Here is a 19,276-nt window from a genome sequence, read left to right as displayed (position 1 = left end):
GGTCATTCTTTTAGATTAAGCTCCTTAGTAGGTCGATGCAGAATACGACCTTGCATTCGCTCTCATATGGTGAGCTTAGTTGTGGCTTTGTTCTCTGCGTAAGGTAGGTGTTGCGTCACCCCATGACGTCTATTATAGACTGCCGAAAACCTCAGGAAAAGTGTCTCAAGCAAAAGCGTGGACATTTTTCCGGACGTTGTGTAGAGCTCTCATCCGCTTTTTAAAAGTGCAAATACTGTTAGTATGATCCTTTGAGAGTGCTTTCTAAAGGGAGGTTATTGATTTTCCCACAATCTTCCCTTCATATAACCCTTTGGATCGGCTTAACTCTTTCACATATTATTTTATTCTATTTCAGCATGTATTAATCCCTCGAGTATAGGCCAGGAGGTCCACTCGGACATCCTGCCCGGCCATGCAATTGAAAATATCACGGATGTATGGAAAAGCACTCAAGAAGATCAAAATGCACCTGGCAATACAACAGATTGCTATACCGAAGTATGTGACAATTTTTCCGGCCCATTATTGAAAGAAAAGGCATCAGTATTGGAAAATCTGTTATGAACTCAAGAACTTCTTATTCCTTATTGAATTTATTAAATTATTAATAATATTACATTTAGTTTTAAGCAGATTTTCAGTGTATGTAAATCGCACATATCAAATTTTTCCCATTACTAAGATTGTTTGTTCAGCCATTCGCCGATATTGTCCTTGTTGTTTGCCAACCATGCTATGTTATTCTTTACCGTCTCCAAAGCACGGACACGTGCCGCTGCACCAGCTCCTGCTTCTGGATACTTAGCGAAGAATTGTTCCATTTCCTCTAATTTGGTTTGCTTATCGAAGCGTGACGTAATTGATGGAATCATATTACCTAAATAGCGTTCATTCAAGCCGAAACGGTTTACTAAATCGGGCCAATGTTCACGCACATAATCCCACACGAGTGGCTCACCAACTGGATTGGCGGCTATGTATTGCAGACAAGTGAAGTAATCTTGACTGCGCACATTGTTCTCGTCCCAGGCGAGGTTGATATAGCTGAAGAGATCAAACACAGAAAATTATAGTAATCAGAGTATTATAAATACCTGAAACTTACTTGCTCAGTATCCATGGCACTTGCACAGCCGACAGTCCGTACATCAATTTTAGTTTCTCAGTGGCATCAGTTTCGTTGACAAAGAGCTCCCACATTTTTTGCCACGACTCTTCATCAGCTGCAAATACACCGTAGTAGTAGACAGTTTCACGAATGTCTGGATGTGGACGCTCAGTTGGCGCACTTAGCCAGTTAGTGAAGAGCGTAGTCGCTTCTGTTAGGCAATCTTCTACACCGAGAGAGCAGGCTGCTGACAAAACTGTGACACGCAAACGACTAAAAAAAATTGTAAATCTATTTTAGCAAGAACATTTCTATGCTTCTATTAAAAGCAAATACTTCTGTAAATGATCATTGCCCACTGTCCATGTGACATTTTGGTATATTGGTTTAATCAATTCGCTTGCATACTTTTTGTAATTGACATAAATTTCGGTGAACATAAGTAAACGCTTAAGAGAGGTGAGTTTTGATGCTGCCACATACCAGGGCACATATTCGGTTTCCTTTGACAAGTACTCTGTCATGTTAAGTGCGGTGTCGTAAGATAGTTGCGTCGCATCGGCGAGGGAGAAGGCATCGTTTAATAGACCAGCACGATCACTAACCGAAAAACTCTGAAGGAATATTAAAAGAACTTGAAATCATTTGTTTTCTGGAAATATAACTCAGTACACTTAAACATTAATGATTAGTAAAATATAATTTTAAAAAGGGCTTAGGTTAAGGCAGAATTAACGGATATATATGCATTCTTCACATCTCCCTGTTAGGTTAGGTTAGGTCGCAGAGGTTATCCACAATGGGGCACACATAGGCTGATAGTGCATTGTAATGCCGCGTAGGAACTTGTCCTTATCTCTCCTAGAACCAATGGGAACTTTTCAAAAATTTTAGAAGATCCCACAGTACTGATACCTTCCAAATCAGTAAAATATTGTCGACCTAAAATGGTGAATCTGCTTCTGGATGGAGCAGAACGATGGCACAGAAGGTGCACGATCGTCTATTCCTCTTCTGCATTTAGATAGATTCTGCAGAAGTCATGGGTTTTCACCTACATCCTCTGGGCGTGTCTGCCTATTAGGCAGTGGCCCGTTATAACGGAAATCAATGTGCGAAGACTATGCTTATTTTGGCTTAGCAAAGGTTCTGTGCATTTAGCATTAGCCCTAATATTAATCTGGAAAATTTCCATTGGTATAAAATTCCATTCAAGTGGTAAAAAATCAGTATCACAAGGAAAGGGCGACCATTACGGGAAGCTGATATTTTTGTAGCATACACTTGTGTTCACAATAATAGCAGCGCAACATATTGTAATGCTTTGACTATATAGTAGTATAGTTTATGCTATAGTAGAAACCTCAAAGTTCTAAATTGTGTACAAAACACACAAATGCAAAGTTTCTAACTTTTTAATCAGAGTTTGAAGAAAAATTTCGATTATGTAGTTTTACAGCCCATTGATTTTTAGTTGAATAAAGTACTTTAAGAGAATTTAATTACCTTTGATATCATATTTAAAAAAACCCTTATTTTAAGTTGCGTTATTGGTTGCACAGATTCGGTTATTTTGATAAAGTGTAATTTTGCGTAGCCACTAAAATAGGTACTTTGCGGATAACTCTTGCAGTTTAGTTAATTAAGTGAAAAATATTGAATTTATTATATGTAGCGAGTTAGATAATTCATGTTATAACTAGTAATTTATGTGAATTTCTTTTTTGAAGATAGGTCGTGCGCACACTTGTATTGCACATTGCATTGTATTGTTGAAGAGCGGAGGCCTGTTATCAATCTTCAAAACAAAACAAAAAATCGCTGAGTCACTTGGACAATCCAAAACTTGAACTACAACATGAACCTACCAGGCAGAATAGATTATATAGTTCCTAAAATTACAATACTATCTAACTATAACTATAACTATCCAGCAAAATTAAATTTGTTTGGAAATGAGGCTAGAGAAAACGTTCTACGTCCTAAGGGACAAGACGGTGGGCGTAACATAATGATTTGGGGATGCTTCTCTTGGCACGTAGTAGGACCTATTCACCTCATAACTAATAAAATGGACCAGTTTTCTTTCGAAGACATTCCATTTGTTAAGAATATACCACTTCCTTGGCTTTTCGTACACGATTTTAAAGTTATGGATTGGCCTTTAGGAATGTCTAAAGAAGCGAATAGGGAAGAAAACATTCAAAAGTAAAAAGGATTTATGGCAAAAAATCAAAGAAATATAGTATTCCACTCCCACCGAAACCTGCCGTTGGATTATCAATTCTATGGCAAATCGTATACAAAAAGTCATTAAAATTATTAACTGAACTTCGATAATTTAAACAACATTTTTAATAAAATCATTAAGTTGTATTGTATTTATTTCCATTTTGTACCTATTCTTATGACCACGTTAATAATTCATGTTTGTTCCTATTTTCACTAGTTGAAGGTTTAAAAGACCCTTGAATTATTAAAATATTTATATTTGTTACATTAAAAAAAAAATAAATAATAATATAGGGTTTTTTAATAGGTGCGCTTCAACTCTTTTCCGATAGGGAGGGCGAACGACGCAATATTTTTTATTTTTCGCTTGTAATTTGTAAACTTTATTAGTATACATTTCATCATGAAACGCTACACACTTGAGCAACGATTGCAAATCGTGCAAATTTTTTATGAAAATAATCGTTCTGTTGCTGCTACTTTAAGAGCATTACGGCCATTTTACGGTCCATTTAACAAGCCGTCCCGTTTTGGGGTTATGTGAAGTCATTGGTCTACAGTAACAAGCCGGCGACGATTTGTGAGCTCAGAGCCAATATTGAACGCGAAATTGCTGGAATTTCGGCCGATTTATGCAAAAGAGTGGTCGAAAATTGGGTTCAACGATTGGACTTCGTAAAACGTGCACGCGGTGGTCATGCAAAAGAAATCGAATTTCATACTTAAATGTATATGTTCAAACTCGATAATAAAAAAAAAATTAGTTAAAAAAGTCAAACCGTTTGTGTTTTATTCAAGTAGAAAAGTAGAAGCGCTCTTACTGAAAAACCCTACATTATTATGAACAGAGGATTATTCCCTTCTATTCACAAGCATTCAATGTCATAAGCTTTAGATTTATCGCACCCTAGATAGGCCTTTAAAATGTAGCATAAAACAGCGGCTTGTTACGAATAAGTAATCTATCGACTATTTTGGGGTGAGATTTGGTGTAAATATCTACTTTTACTTCTGCATACACAGTCATCGACTAACATTCGTAGCATACGGTTGTGTTTCGATATGTTCTCTGAGTTCCTTCATTCGCGGTGCAGTTATATCCCAACAACTACACTCTTACGTTTGGTTTTTTCCATTTGCTTATTTTCAAGTGTACCACGTGCTTAATTTATTTCTATTAAACAGTGACAGAATGCCCCCCGGGGCGCATAATTTAGGGGATAATAGGTTCGCTACCTTAGCGTCCTCCCCCAAACGGAAGAAAAAACGTCCAATTAAATTCGACGATTTTCCTGATCTTCCAGATCTTAACAAAACAATATCCACCCCAAAATACATTGTTGTTTCTTCTACTAATTATCAGAAGCCCCTATCGCATTATTCATGCTTCGCAGTGCAAAAATCGTTAAACGTGTTAAGCAAAAACATAGAAAAAATTTCAGAACTGAGAGATGGAAACCTTTTACTACTGGTCAAAGACAAGCACACTGCAGAAAAATTTATAGCTGCCAAACAACTTCCAGGAATATGCGATATCACATGCAAATACCACGATAACCTCAACTTCGTGAAAGGGACGGTCTTCGCTCCTTTTCTCAAGTCTCTTCCTGATGAGGAAATCGTAAAAGAACTATCAACGGAGGGTGTAGTAAGTTGTTTCAAATTCACTAGGATAGTTGATAACAAAGCAACACCAAGCGGAGTCATCCTTCTTACTTTTGATGCTTTCAGAATTCCAGAAACCATCAACATATCTTGGTATAAAGTTAAGGTGAGGGAATATTTCCGGAATCCGATGCGTTGTAAGTCTTGCCAGTATTTAGGTCATACTAAAAAACATTGCAATAATGCTCCATTGTGTCAAATATGTAGCCTCCCCCCTCATCCAGACTTAGAGTGTTCACGCATAAGGTGCGCAAACTGCCATGAAGAACATCCATCCAGCTACAATAAATGCCCAAAATGTTTGCAACAAAAGGAAATCCTTAAAATAAAAACCCAACGTAAATGCACATTGAAGCAAGCGAGAGAGTTTTACTCTTCTCAACTTCCCTCTACCTCAGCTCACTTTTCTTTCGCTGGTGTCACATCCAGCAACAAAATCATTCAACCAGTAACAGAAACAAACACTAGCAAGAACGTATTACTATTCCAGCAAGAACATACCACTTCGAGTTCAAGCAAAAATATCGTTAAGCCAGCAAATACCAATGATCAAACGAACTACAACTCATCTTCTCTCTCCCTACAATCAAGTCAATCATCTAATGTTGATCAACCTTCAACTTCCATTAATATAACAACTACTTCAAGCAACACTGTGCAATCACAACCGATCTCTAATTCTGCAATCTCTTCGCCTATCACTCGTTTAACCCAGGAACTTTTAAATCAAAACCGCTATTTCTCTTCAAAACGGATGACCTCTGACTCTGAAAGCGAAAGATCAGATAGGTTTAGTAACTCCATTGATGACCTTTGATATACTTCATTGGAATATCCATGGACTTTATAACAATTTAAATGAATTAAAACTACTAATTAAAGACTTATCTCCATCTATAGTTTGCCTGCAGGAAACTCACATCCCCTTCAATAGGTCTGCGCCTATTTCGAATTCGTTTCATAGCTACTTTCATAACCTGCCCCATAACGCTACCTCAAAGCAATGCATATGCGTCATGGTAAAAAAAGGAACGCCCCACAAATTATTAGACATTATATCCCCGTTGTCAGTCATTGCCGTCGAAGTCAATTTAGGTTTCAAATTTACTGTCGTTTCTGTCTATATTCCTCCGCAACAACCTTTTAATCTAAAAATGCTTCTAGACATAACCTCTAGTATTACTACAGATATACTCTTGATCGGTGACTTGAACGCGTGGAGCCCCCTTTGGGGATCCCCTTCGGATAACTCCAGGGGCAAAATAGTAGAGGATTTCATCCTTCTAAATAACTACATAGTGTTAAACGACTTGGCGCCAACTCATTTCTCAACTCACCAGACATTTACCCATGTAGACGTTAGCATGTGCTCGGCGAGCTTGGCCCCAAAACTCTCTTGTTCCACTTCGCCTTTTCTCCACGGCAGTGATCATTTCTACCTTCTCACTAAAGTTGTAGCCGCCTTGTCCAATCCAGGGACCCCTAAACCAAAGTTTATAACACAAAAGGCGAACTGGGAACTTTTCCAACGTACGGCAACTGTAACGTCGTTTAAGTACAACCAATCATCTACGATCAGCAAAGAGGCCAACAATATAACTAAAACTATTCGTACAGCTGCTCACCTATCTATTCCCCAAACACAAAACAAATTTCACAAAACCATGGTGCCTTATTGGTCTCAATTTCTTTCTTCTTTACGTAACAAAAAACAAACCCTTTGGCATAATTATAAGAGGCATCGTTCCCTTTCCAATCTATTGGAATACAAAAAAAGTAACGCTTATTTCAAAAAAAAACTGAAAGACGCAAAGAGACAAAGCTTAGAGGTGTTAACTAGTACAATAACCCCAGATTGCAGCCCCAGAAAAATTTGGTCTAATATAAAGATGCTTTCGGGTACTTTCTCCCCCTTATCCATCAAAGTATTAGACACCCCTCATAGCCCTATCAACTCGTCTGCGGACATGGCAAATCATTTTGGCTCAGTTTGGTCAAGCTATTCAAAGGACTCCAATTTCCACCCTAATTTTGTTGCCGAGAAAAATCTAACTCTAATAGAAAAGTACGTTAATAACTCTCCATCGCCTTCAGCCCAAAAAATTGAGTCCCCTATTACCATTTTCGAGTTTGAAGTTACTATTAATTCCATGTCAGGTAAAACCCCAGGCCGTGACCGTATTTCATATTCATTGCTGCAAAACTTACCATCGGTAGTCAAAACTCGATTAGTCAACCTGTACAACGCCATCCTAAGCCAAGGCACCCTCCCACACACGTGGAAGAATGCACTAGTACTTCCCATTCCAAAATCGTCTCAATGCGGAACTTCTGCTTCTGATTATAGAACTATATCACTTTTGTCATGTTTAAGCAAAACACTAGAGAAGATTGTTGCTAACCGCATTGTATGGTTCGCACTTTCAAACAAACTATTTGATGCCCATCAAGTAGCGTTCAAGGAAGGCCAGGGAACGATGGACGCCTTACTTATTTTTGAACATTTTGTCACTTCTGCCCTTTCCACAAAAAACCACGTATCTGTTCTTAGAATTGATTTCGAGAAAGCCTACGAAAGAATCGGTCCGCATGCCATTCTTCGAAATCTTGCGTCTTGGAAAATCGGTAAAAAGATATATAACTTTGTCAAAAACTTCCTTACTTGCCGTCTATTTTCAGTCAAAGTTAATAATAAATATTCAAACACATACAAACTTTTTAATGGTATCCCCCAGGGGTCACCACTATCAGTGATCCTCTTCATTATTGCATTTGACGACATAAACAAAATTATATCGACGCATAAAAGAATTAACCACATAATATATGCCGATGATTTACTTCTCTCCTCTAAATGTAAAGATTTATCGGTGGTACAGAATGATTTCATACAAATTTTATCGGAATTAACAAAATGGTCAAATACGTCTGGGGCCAAAATATCGTTTAATAAATGCAGAAACTTTCATATATGCAATAAGAAAATGTGTCCACCGATGAACCTATCTTTCAATAATGTTAACCTATTGTTATGTAGCACTTTAAAAATTCTTGGTATTATATTTGATTCTAAGCTAACTTTCAAAAGTCATTGTAAATACCTTAGACTAGCTCTAGTTAAAAGATTAGATATAATCAAATACTTATCGTCGAAACACTGTCTTGTCCATCCAGCATCGCTCATCAATGCGACCAAAGCGCTACTCTTATCTAAAATCGACTATGGCTTACCGATCTATGGGCACTGTGCGAAAAACAATGTTAAGCTCATTCTCCCTCCATACCACACCGCAGCCAGGAGAAGCATACGTGCCTTCCCGACCTCACCGGTTATTTGCACTTTGACAGAAGCTGGTATTCCAACCATCGAAGAGAGAGCTACTGCCAACACCATCAAATTGATCCCAAAGCTCCTTCGGTGCAAGAATGCAGTATTGCTCAAGGCGGTTTATTCGGCAAGCAGAAGGAAAAAACACGGATATCGACCGTCAACGATTATGAGATGTTTAAATGCTGCGAATGAACTAGGTATTCCTATCAAACCAGAGAAATTCGATTACAAACGTCCTGTGCCATGGTTCCAGTTTAATAGTCTGCTGTACCTAGACATGCATTCTTTTAAGAAAAGTACAACTCCTCCTACAGTTTACCGTCAAGCCTTCAAACAACTTGCCTCAAATCTAAAAGAACAAGGATGGAAATTTTTGTATACGGACGGGACTAAAACTGTTTCCACCACAGCCTTTGCGGTAGTAGACTCCGACCATAACACAATTTCAGCTGGTCATCTACTAAACTTCTGCTCGGTTTTTACTGCAGAAGCAAACGCCGTTCTGCTGGCAACGCAGTATGCTCTTCGAACTGGTGAAAAATACGTTGTATGTACTGACAGCATGTCCACCATTCGTTCAGTAACCAACATACCAAAAAGCAACTTTATCATCTCAACGATCCGCAACGTTTTAGCTGGTGGAAATAATTTAATCAAAATCATGTGGGTTCCAAGCCACGTAGGAATACCTGGCAATGAAGCCGCTGATGAAAGAGCAAGACTGGCAGCAAATCAACCACTTATCGCCTTGAACGTGATTCTCAAAGAAGATGTTTTTAGGCTTTCAGAAGCAAAATTTTTCAAAGCCAAACTTTCTGAGTGGAATAATTTCCGGCATCACTACTCAGCATTAAACTCGGTAAGGCAGTCACCCACCTTCCCGAGGGGAATAAACTGTAACGATCTTAGAAATTTCTCCCGCCTACGAATTGGTCATACGACAGCAACGCATAACCATCTCCTTAAGGGTCTTCCACCTCCACAGTGTCCATTTTGCAACAGCGGTTCAATCTCGGTCATCCACTTGCTCGATAATTGTCAACATTTTTCAACAATAAGATTCAACGTCTTCGGTTACAACACCCCTTCCGATGCCCTGAAAAGCTATGACTCCGAATCCATCAAGAACATCAACAAGTACCTTACGTTAGCTGATCTTAGGAAGTTAATTTAGAGTTAATTGACTAATAGCGTATAATGTAAGATATTAATACTATTTATTGTTACTCTGGTAAACTCATTAACAAGCGGGCCGAAGGTATTTACACTAGTGCTCCATTTAAATGTAAAGTAGTGGATCTCCTCTACTTTTCTTATATATAATAATAATAATAATACTTCTGCATATGCAATGACCGAATTGTTGCTGCCTTTGCCAAAACACTCGAATAAAGATGCATGTCAAGCTGCTCTGAAGTAATCCAGAAATGCTTCATTGGCTCATTTTGCTCCACGGCTATAGGTGAAAGTAAAGTTTCAAACCTCATCTGATACACAATTTATATACATATATATGTAGCGAAGTGAAGAAAATATAGCCGCGGTAGCGGCCAGTATCGAAGAAAACCGACAAATATCGGTATAACGTTGACCCATGGCCAAGCAGTTTACCTAACCGGACACTCATATTTTGGCCGAAAAATAACTTCTTCTGACGTCGCCAACTTTTTGCAAATATGTCAATGAATACAATTGCCGTTATTAAAGTGAATACAATCCACCAAATATTTCGTAATTTAGTAGCGTCTCATTCCAATTCAAACAGACATAAAAATGGTAATCAAAATTTCTCTTAACTCTGATCTCTCGGCAATAATTATAAACAACAGTTGTATTAAGAAAATATAAATAATCCCAAAGATATGTAATATTAAGAACAAACTTACATTTGGTCCTTCTATGAGTTGATTAGCCAATTTTTCCCACAAAGTAGCAGGATAATTAACTCGATAATAACCAATCTGATCATAATTGAATTTAATCCATTGGGGTGCAGCTGCCAAATCAATTATTACTATAACAAAAAAAATTAATTAGACGACATCGCACTCTTGTACTCGTATATATGCGTCATACATTCAGATTGATTGTAATAGAACCAGGCTCTCTCAGCATCACTTGTAGCACTTGTCTTATATGTGATTGGAATCGACCAGGTATAACTAAAAACGTAAAACAAAACATTACATTGAAATTAAATTTCTCTTTCATAGCTACGAACTTGAAAGGTGAGTCATCATAGGTGCCATCATAATCGTCGGGATTGGAGAAGAAACGTTTCTGTGTGAGTTTGAATTGTGTGTCGTTTAATTGTTCCACCATTACCACAGGCAAGCCCATCTGTTCCGTCCAAGTGTTCATAATCGATTTTACATTAATACCCAAGTTCAATTCTTCAATTTCGGTTAAAAAGTTATCAGTCACAGCGTTTTCATATTTATACTTATTCAAGTAATTCGTGACGGCCGTTCGGAAGTTATCAGATCCAATGAAATCTTCCAACATGCGTATGATTGAAGCACCCTTCGAGTAGGTGATGGTATCGAAAATTTCCGTAATTTGATCGGGATTCTCTACAGTCTGAATGATGGGATGAGCGCCTAGTGTGGCATCCAATGTAAGGACGCTATGCAGAGTACCAGTAAGAAATTGATCCATCTACAATTGTAAGTTGAGAAAATAGATAAATTGCATTAAAAAAGATAGAAATAAATTTTTGTCTAAACATCTAATAGTTTTTATATTAAGAGGCCTTGCTCTGTGCTGCCGTAAATTTTGACTTATTCTACAATATAATGTTCGAAGGTTACATTTAGTCTTATATGAGCGAAGAAAAAAAATGTTTGGAAAAAAGTGGGAAATGTTATTTTCACCTACTATTTGGAGATGTAATGGAACTGCTAATATAAGTCAAACCTGTTCAATAACATTTGAGATACATTTTTGGAACACAGTAATGGTGGAAAAAATCGACTTAAGAGAAAACTGTGTTTTGTGCTGTAATTAAATTCCTAACTCATTTGCCAAGTAACCTCAGATGAATTGGGAAAAGATAAACAGGAAAAATAATGGCTGTTAAAAGTGGAAAAGTTTTTTGTGGACGATGTCCATTTAAAAAAGGAAATCACAGAAGCATTTGGGGTACCGTCTATGCTTTTTTTGTTTTTTTGGTCGGGACAACTAGCAACTACAGCACTCAGTAAGTTCATTTTACTGCACTCGGATTCCCTTTTAATTTTATTTAAATCTACCGGAGGTCGGGTAGTCTGAAGTCTGAGTAGACCCTGCGGTGCTAAGGAGCACTGTCTATGCTACTCCACAATCCGGTTTTGCAAATTAGTTATCTATAAAATTCACAGAAAGATTTTAGTTCTATAACGTTAAGAACCTTGTCCAAGAGTCAGTGGCTATCCTTACTGATGGTTCCAGGCTAGGTCTCTAACTGCTTTCACTTAGAAGTTCTGTAGTAAACCCAAGCCTGCAGCTACCTGCCCACTGCAATGGCTTTCAAGCTGAACGAATAGCCATAAAATTAGCTTTTTTGATAGTCGGGGATTTAAGTCCCTCCATTTGTGGAACAATGTGTGGTGTGTGTCTTGATGTTGTTCCATATATATCTATGTATATTATGTATATTTGCATTTCAATTAAAAATTAGATTTAAGTATGTCTTGAATTATTACAATTTTCTATTAATTTTTAAGTGAATTTTACTAGAATTTTTTTTATTAAACTAAAAAAGTAAGCTTTTATTTAAAGCAAAAATGTACGTGTTGAGTCCTTCGAAAATAATTTCTTAATGAAAAATTATAACAGTAGTCGGGTATATATTTGCTCGGTTACTCCCGAGCGTAGGTAACTCACTTTGTTGTTCTAGTTTTTCGTCTAACACTTTTAATAGTACCTTTAACATGGCATTTTTGCAAACTTACCATTTTCCATTCAGGGAATTTCACATCCACGCCCTTGTATTCAATATAGCTTGCAAACCCCTCATTGAGCCATAAATCGTTCCACCAGGCCATAGTGACTATGAAAAGTACATATATATAAATTCATAATTCGCAAGTTTTGCTTAAATTCAAATCGTAATCATACTATTGTGTATCCTACACCCATACATCCCTGAAAGCTATTTAGTTCATACATGATAAGCATTTAAAACACCAACTATTCGATTAACGATTATAAAACAACAATATTTAACATTGAGCCATAAATCGTTCCACCAGGCCATAGTGACTATGAAAAGTACATATATATAAATTCATAATTCGCAAGTTTTGCTTAAATTCAAATCGTAATCATACTATTGTGTATCCTACACCCATACATCCCTGAAAGCTATTTAGTTCATACATGATAAGCATTTAAAACACCAACTATTCGATTAACGATTATAAAACAACAATATTTACGACTTATTTCTAAATAATCAATAAAATCTTAAGTTGAGTTACCTAAATTCCCGAACCACATATGGGCGAATTCATGAGCAATAACGTTCGCAATCCTCTGCTTATTTGCCGTCGAGCTGACACCTTCAGTGTAAAGCAATGCGGTTTCGCGATATGTCACCAAACCCCAGTGTTCCATAGCGCCAGAGACAAAGTCTGGTATGGCAGCCATGTCTACGAAAGCGATTACGTGGTAATTAATATTTTTTATATTCAAAACAAAGTTTGATTAAACAAATAAATAGATTGTGTGCTCACCCAACTTTGGCAATGGATATTCGACTTGAAAGTACTGTATGTAGTACTCGATCACCGTTTTTCCTACATCTAAAGCAAAGTCGACTTTTTCAATTTGTTCAGGAGTGGCAAAAGCACGCAGGGTAAAAGGTGAACCAATACCATTTGTATCAATTTCAGCTGATTTGTTAGCAAAATCAGAAACAATGAAGCAGGTCAAATAGGTGCTCATCGGTACACTCTTGTTGAAGAAGACCTCCACATAATTACCCTGATTGGATTCTTGCTGGAGAGAGGGGAGAAAAAATACAGTATATAAAAGAAATCAGTATAAAAAAAGAAAATTGAACTCTCCACCTACCAAAATATCCATATTGGAGAGCGCATGGTAGTTACCCTCTTTCGGATATACCAGCGTAATTTCGAATGTCGCTTTCATGGCCGGTTCATCGAAGCAAGGGAAAGCGAGACGCGCATAAGTTGGCTCAAACTTTGATGTAGCAATAACCCTAAAAAGTGGATATAGAGAATTTATCAGGTGCTTATACACTTAGTCCGGCCATAACTTCTGTTACAAATTAAATCCGTTATATGTATATATGAAATTATAATAGCTTGTAATGAAGATCGTTTAATTTAATTATGTATATATTAAAAAAAAATTAATTTTCATTCGAAATGGTTACCATCTGCTTTTACACCAGCCTTCAAACGATTAAGCCATTCAGCTGTTGCAGCACTCACGATTTCCATGGATATTGACGTATCTGTTCGAACCAAAGATTGTTTGAGACTCCCCAAATTTCTGCGAGGTCTTCGACAGGCTATGTTCTCCAATTATAACCATAAATTGTAGCTCAATGGATTCAGATCTGGACTTCTGCGGCTATCAACCCGAGAATATTGTTTTTTTTTTTGCCACTGCTGGGAGGTTTTCCCTCATGTGCTAGAGCGGGATTTTGGTGAAAGATCCAACGCTCTCCATTGAAGAGAGTACTACTCAAATGCTTCACCACGTCTTCTAAGACATCATCGTGGTACACTTTTGCCCCGGTCTTAGCACGGAAGAAATATAGAGAGTAACACCTTTTCAAGATACTCCCCACCAAACCATTACGGAGGCTGGATGGTGGTCACGCCGAACCCTTGGAACAACATTTTTTGCGTCCTTGAAAATTTTAGCATAAATTTTCTCATTTTTCTTATTAAAAACTTCTTCAACAGTGAAAATTTTCCCATCTGTGAAAAGAATATTTTCATGGCCGTTAACTGCATCCCACCAAAAGATGACCAATTGAGCGACGGAAGGCTTTTAAGGAAGAGATCATCTCTAATTAGTCTTGACATAGATCTGGTCGATACATTCATTTCCCTGGACATGATTTTCTGCTTTTTAAGGGGATTTCTGCGAATTCTATGTATCTCGAACGGCTTTTATGGCTGCACTAGTTCAAACTACCCGAGGACGACCACTTCTTTTTCTGTCTGTCACTTTCGACGTTTGGGAAAAAATATTGATCGCGCGGTAAATAAATATATTTGAAATATTAAGCCTTTTCAGCAAATCGTAAATGTTACTTGCACTTTTACCACTTTTATGTAATGCAATCCATTGTTAAAAAGCGAAATTTGCCCCGAAACTGCGTATAACTTATGAGTAGAGAATGTACTTATATGAACAAAAGCAAAAAAAAACGGAACTTTTTTCTGCGAATTCGTTCTCGCCATATGCATTGTAAAATTAGTCAAAAAGAAATAGCCCTCTGTTCCTTTATGGACATAGAGGGAGCCTTTGACAACGCAAATTACAAATCCATGGAAACAGCACTCGAGAAAAGAGGTGCAAACCCTATACTAACATATTGGATAAGCCAAATGCCGAGGATTATTAAAGCCTCGTTAGGCCAAGCTGAACTTAATGTTACAACTGTAAAGGGATGTCCGCAAGGAGGAGTTCTTTCTCCACTGCTATGGTCCCTACTCATCAACTAGTAGGTGCAGCACCTAACCAATAAGGGATTTATAACCATTGGTTATGTAGATGACGTATCTGTTATAATAAAAGGCAATCATGAAAGGATACTAACAGACTTAATGCAAAATGCCTTGAACGCAACATGCGAATGGTGTAAAAAGGAGGGGCTGTCGATCAACCGCAACAAAACCACAATTATCCCCTTCACAAGAAAAAGAAAGTTGGAATTTCCTGCATTGAAAATAAATGAAACGGTGATAGAACCTAAGGAAGAGGTCAAGTATCTAGGTTTAAAAAACTCACTTGGGAGTCACATATAAATAATATAACAAAAAAAGCCACGACATCTTTGTGGACAACGAAACAATTACTATGGAGATCCTGGGGCCTCAGCCCTAGTATGGCTCACTGGATATACACCCAAATGGTTAGACCAATCATACTGTATGGGGCACTAGTATGGTGAAGCAAATCTATTCAAAAAACAGCAGTAACCAAACTGGGAAAAGTACAGAGGCTTGCTTGCCTATGCATTACAGGGGCTATTAGAACTACCCCAACAGCTGGCATGGAAGCACTCCTTAATCTCCCACCATAGCAATCCAAGAGGAAGCAGCTACGCAACCTCTCATGCTAATATACATATGAAAGAAAAACCTCACCGGTCACCTAAGTATCCTAAATAAAATCAAAAACACCATAAGCATGGCTCAAGTTTCAGACCACATTGACCCAAGCCCCTGTTTCACAAAAGGATACACAGTTACCTTTCCTGAGAGGAACGAGTGGAAAACAAACCCAAAATGGATGAATGATGATTCACAAAAATGGTACACTGATGGATCAAAAACACCTTATAGTGTAGGAGCAGGAGTAGTGGAGCCCATAATCCACAAATCATTCACTCTCACCAGGGACACCACCATCTTCCAAGCGGAATTATACGCAATAATGGAAGCAGCAAACATCATGCAACGTAGAAACCCCAAGAGAGTAAAGATTAGAATACTCCCGGGCAGCCATACAGTTCTAAAAGCTTTAGATAGCTATACCTACAACTCAAAAACTCTCTTAGAATGCCACAAGGCACCCAGGACATGAAGGATATGACGGCAACGAAAAGGCAGACTTTCAAGCCAAAAAAGGGGCAGATGTAAATTTCATCGGACCTAGTCCCATGTTTGGATTTACCAAAAACAAAAGAGCAGTCGCACTCTTACAAAAAACAAAAGACCAGTCGCGCCCTCACGGGTCACTTCATCTGCAACAAACACTTACATAAATGAGGCATGACTAACACCAGCACCTGCAGATTTCGCTGCGAAGATGAGGAGTCTATAGAACATCTCATCATCGAATGGCCGGGGTTGACGCATAGAAGGAAAAAGTGTTTAAACAAGTTCATGCTTATAGATGAAGACCTACCATCACTCCCTCAGAAGGAGCTGGTACAATTCATAAGCATACTTAACAGTCAATATACAGCATAGGGTGCACAATAGATCAATATGGTCGCAGTGCTAAAGGCCCATACCTTAACCCTTTACTACCATTAACCATTAACCATGCATTGTAAAATTTGTCACAGAGTTTGTGGCAAAACTAAGTACATCCATTGATCACCAATGAATTCAATTTAATTATTCCATTTTTTTTATGGGACTATTTTGTAATTATTCGATTTTTATTAATTTATTTCAACACGCTTTAGTGCAGTTAGTTTTGTGGTTGTCACACTTGTAGCATTATTATACCTACTGTCATATCAGTTCGGTAATTACTGTTATATAGACCAATAAAATCACTTTATTCTACTACATAAACGGCCAAAAAAGCACTTTTTATTGTGATTTATTAGACTCCCATTAAAGAAAAACTCTATATCAAAAATGCTTAATAAAAGCTCAGCAAAATGTATTCTGTAAAACAGTTATATTAAAAAAATTCAAATTGTCACTATGCTTTTTTTAAAGAAAATTAGAAACTGGAAACAACGTTTTACGAAGAAAAATATTTGATGAATAAAAAGTAAGGAAATGTTTTTTTTTTAATTTCTAGTATTTTTCCATTTATGGTATGTTAAAAGTGCATCAAAACTCGATTAATATTCTTTTTACTACCAAAAATCATTTGTCAAACTTTCTTCCATACTTCTACTTTACTCACAGAAATATTGGAAATTCATTTCCTAACCATTTTCGGAAACCTAGGGCATACCTTAAAAAGCTTTTCAAAAGCAGATAAACTCTAATGTGTGTGTATACGTATATTAGGGCGGGTCAATTTTTTTCGACATCATTCCTAGGAGATCCGGCTTCTACGTAAATTTAAAAGAAAAAAGTCCAAAAGAGCGGTTAAATCAATTTGAGACTCTCTAAATTTTAAAGAAAACTATTTTAATTAATTCCATAGGCTATGAAGGTTATTTTAGAGTTTTTTTTTAAACAAACTTGTATCTTGGAATTTTTTGGTACGAAGATTTTATTTTTGATATCTAATTTGTATTTAAAGAATCAAAAAAGGGCTCTTCAAAGCAAATTAATTTTTGTAATTTTGAATTATTGTAATAGGAAAAGTGACTCTATGTAAGTTTTTTATCTGTAAATCACACTTTTTTAATAAATAATTTCTTGGTTTTCAATTAACAACGTATTTAAAATTATTTTGATTTAAGATCCTATTTACTTTCAATACGTCTTTTCTCCACCTTCTTAGTCATAACTTCCTCTATATTTTCGTATTACTTTAAAATAAGCCACTTTTAACATTTTATAGCTCAAAACTGATTTAGAGCAATGCTTTAATGGACTTATTTTCTATAATTTTATGTAGAGAATGTAGAATATGCTAGGAACGAATCGAAAAATACAATTCTATAAAAACTGGCCCACCCTAATGTGCATAAGAACACCTCTATATTGCCCACCGATGTAGCTGACCGTCGTGAGCTTAGGCTCCCTTGATCCCGGGAACAATCGTGGAAAATCAAATGGCAAGCATGTTTTTTTTCTAATAGTGACCCCGCCTCGGCAGACAATGGTAAACATCAGAGTGCATTTCTGCTTCTCATAATAATCGTCTGCCAATCGGAAATGGCATAAAGCCAGATTTCTCTCCCGCATTGTATGCATTTTATTTAAACAGTACTTACTTCTTGCTACTATCCTCCTTTGTATATGAAGAGCTGTAAAGTCCAACAATTTTCCCCGACATATTACCCTCGAATAATATGCCGATATCGAAGGCACGCGCAGCTGGCAGCTCTTCACTCAACTCCACCACCAAAAACTCACGTACCACGTCGAAGTAAAAATTCTTTACATATACCGTTTGACTATTAGTATTCTTTAGATAAACATTATTGATCGATAAACTGTTGGAATGCAGCACAATTTGGTTGATAGCACTCGTGGTGTTCACACGGATTACCATTTGACCAGTGAAGTTACCCGTATCGATATCAGGATGTAGATAAAGATCATAGTTGATTGGGTAAATGCTGTCGGGTAGTCTATAGTCGATCTACACATGTACACACACACAGACACAAAAATGCACCAATGAAAAAAGAAAATTTCGAAACACTCAGTATAAAATAATAGCAATGTATCGCTTCGTATGACTCACAACTTCCGGTGCTGTGGTTGTAGTCTCTGGTACTCCAGTGGTTGTCGATACAGTAGTTGTAGGTGTAGTACCGGCGGCAGTAGTTAAGGTAGTGGTAGTGCTGGCAGAAGTGGTGGTAGTAATTGTGGTGGTAGTTTTGCTCAGGTCATCTAACTTTTCAAGTGCATCATTCAGTTCATCCGTCAAATTTGCCTTCTGGACAGCCAACACAATCGTGGATACCGTAAAGGCGGTAAGGGCCAAACCCAAACATATCGCCACTACTTTCGCGGTTATAATCATTTTATAAAAAATTATTTATCCTTTCGTATCCCTGTGAAATAACAATCACTTGAATTAAGAGCAAATCGAAACACCACCTTCTCTCGCGGCTTCTTAGCCGCAATTATTTTTCATACAATATTTGCCGAAGTGAGGCCAATGACGGATGCTTAATTGCCTCTAGCGTTATCAGCGCACGATTCTCATTATCAAATAGCTTGCTTAATCTAATCGCAACTACTCTTACATGTATGTATGTACATACATACATACACCTCATTTAAGTACAATTCATACCTTCATATCATTTCAAAAGTGTGTAAAAATAAGATGAACACGTCAAAGCCAATTTATTGCTTGGCCATGCGTATTTATCATAG

General features: G+C 37.2%; 1 protein-coding gene across 1 annotated transcript; it reads right to left on the bottom strand.

Annotated features, from left to right (window-relative positions):
- Nucleotides 1-569: 569 nt before the first annotated feature.
- On the bottom strand, nt 570-19,008 carry LOC128854798 (glutamyl aminopeptidase-like). The gene is made up of 12 exons (XM_054089200.1): nt 18,636-19,008; nt 18,160-18,530; nt 13,395-13,542; nt 13,055-13,319; nt 12,800-12,970; nt 12,272-12,369; nt 10,561-10,997; nt 10,416-10,501; nt 10,226-10,353; nt 1,448-1,725; nt 1,109-1,384; nt 570-1,047 (listed from the first exon to the last, which is right to left on the bottom strand). The coding sequence occupies exons 1-12, from the start codon at nt 18,915-18,917 to the stop codon at nt 681-683; spliced, it is 2,907 nt and encodes a 968-aa protein (XP_053945175.1). The 5' UTR covers nt 18,918-19,008; the 3' UTR covers nt 570-680.
- Nucleotides 19,009-19,276: the final 268 nt, after the last annotated feature.

The sequence above is a fragment of the Anastrepha ludens genome, chromosome 2, assembly GCF_028408465.1.
Source record: "Anastrepha ludens isolate Willacy chromosome 2, idAnaLude1.1, whole genome shotgun sequence".
Taxonomy (NCBI): domain Eukaryota; kingdom Metazoa; phylum Arthropoda; class Insecta; order Diptera; family Tephritidae; genus Anastrepha; species Anastrepha ludens.
This window is presented reverse-complemented; position numbering and strand designations above follow the sequence as displayed.

What these genes read in the sequence shown, in the direction of transcription:
- LOC128854798 (XM_054089200.1), bottom strand. Translation starts at nt 18,917, where the DNA reads ATGATTATAACCGCGAAAGTAGTGGCGATATGTTTGGGTTTGGCCCTT. An exon ending in CAACCACAGCACCGGAAGTT is followed by an intron (nt 18,531 to 18,635) that starts GTGAGTCATACG and finishes GTACATGTGTAG; the next exon opens with ATCGACTATAGACTACCCGA. An exon ending in AAGGAGGATAGTAGCAAGAA is followed by an intron (nt 13,543 to 18,159) that starts GTAAGTACTGTT and finishes TCCACTTTTTAG; the next exon opens with GGTTATTGCTACATCAAAGT.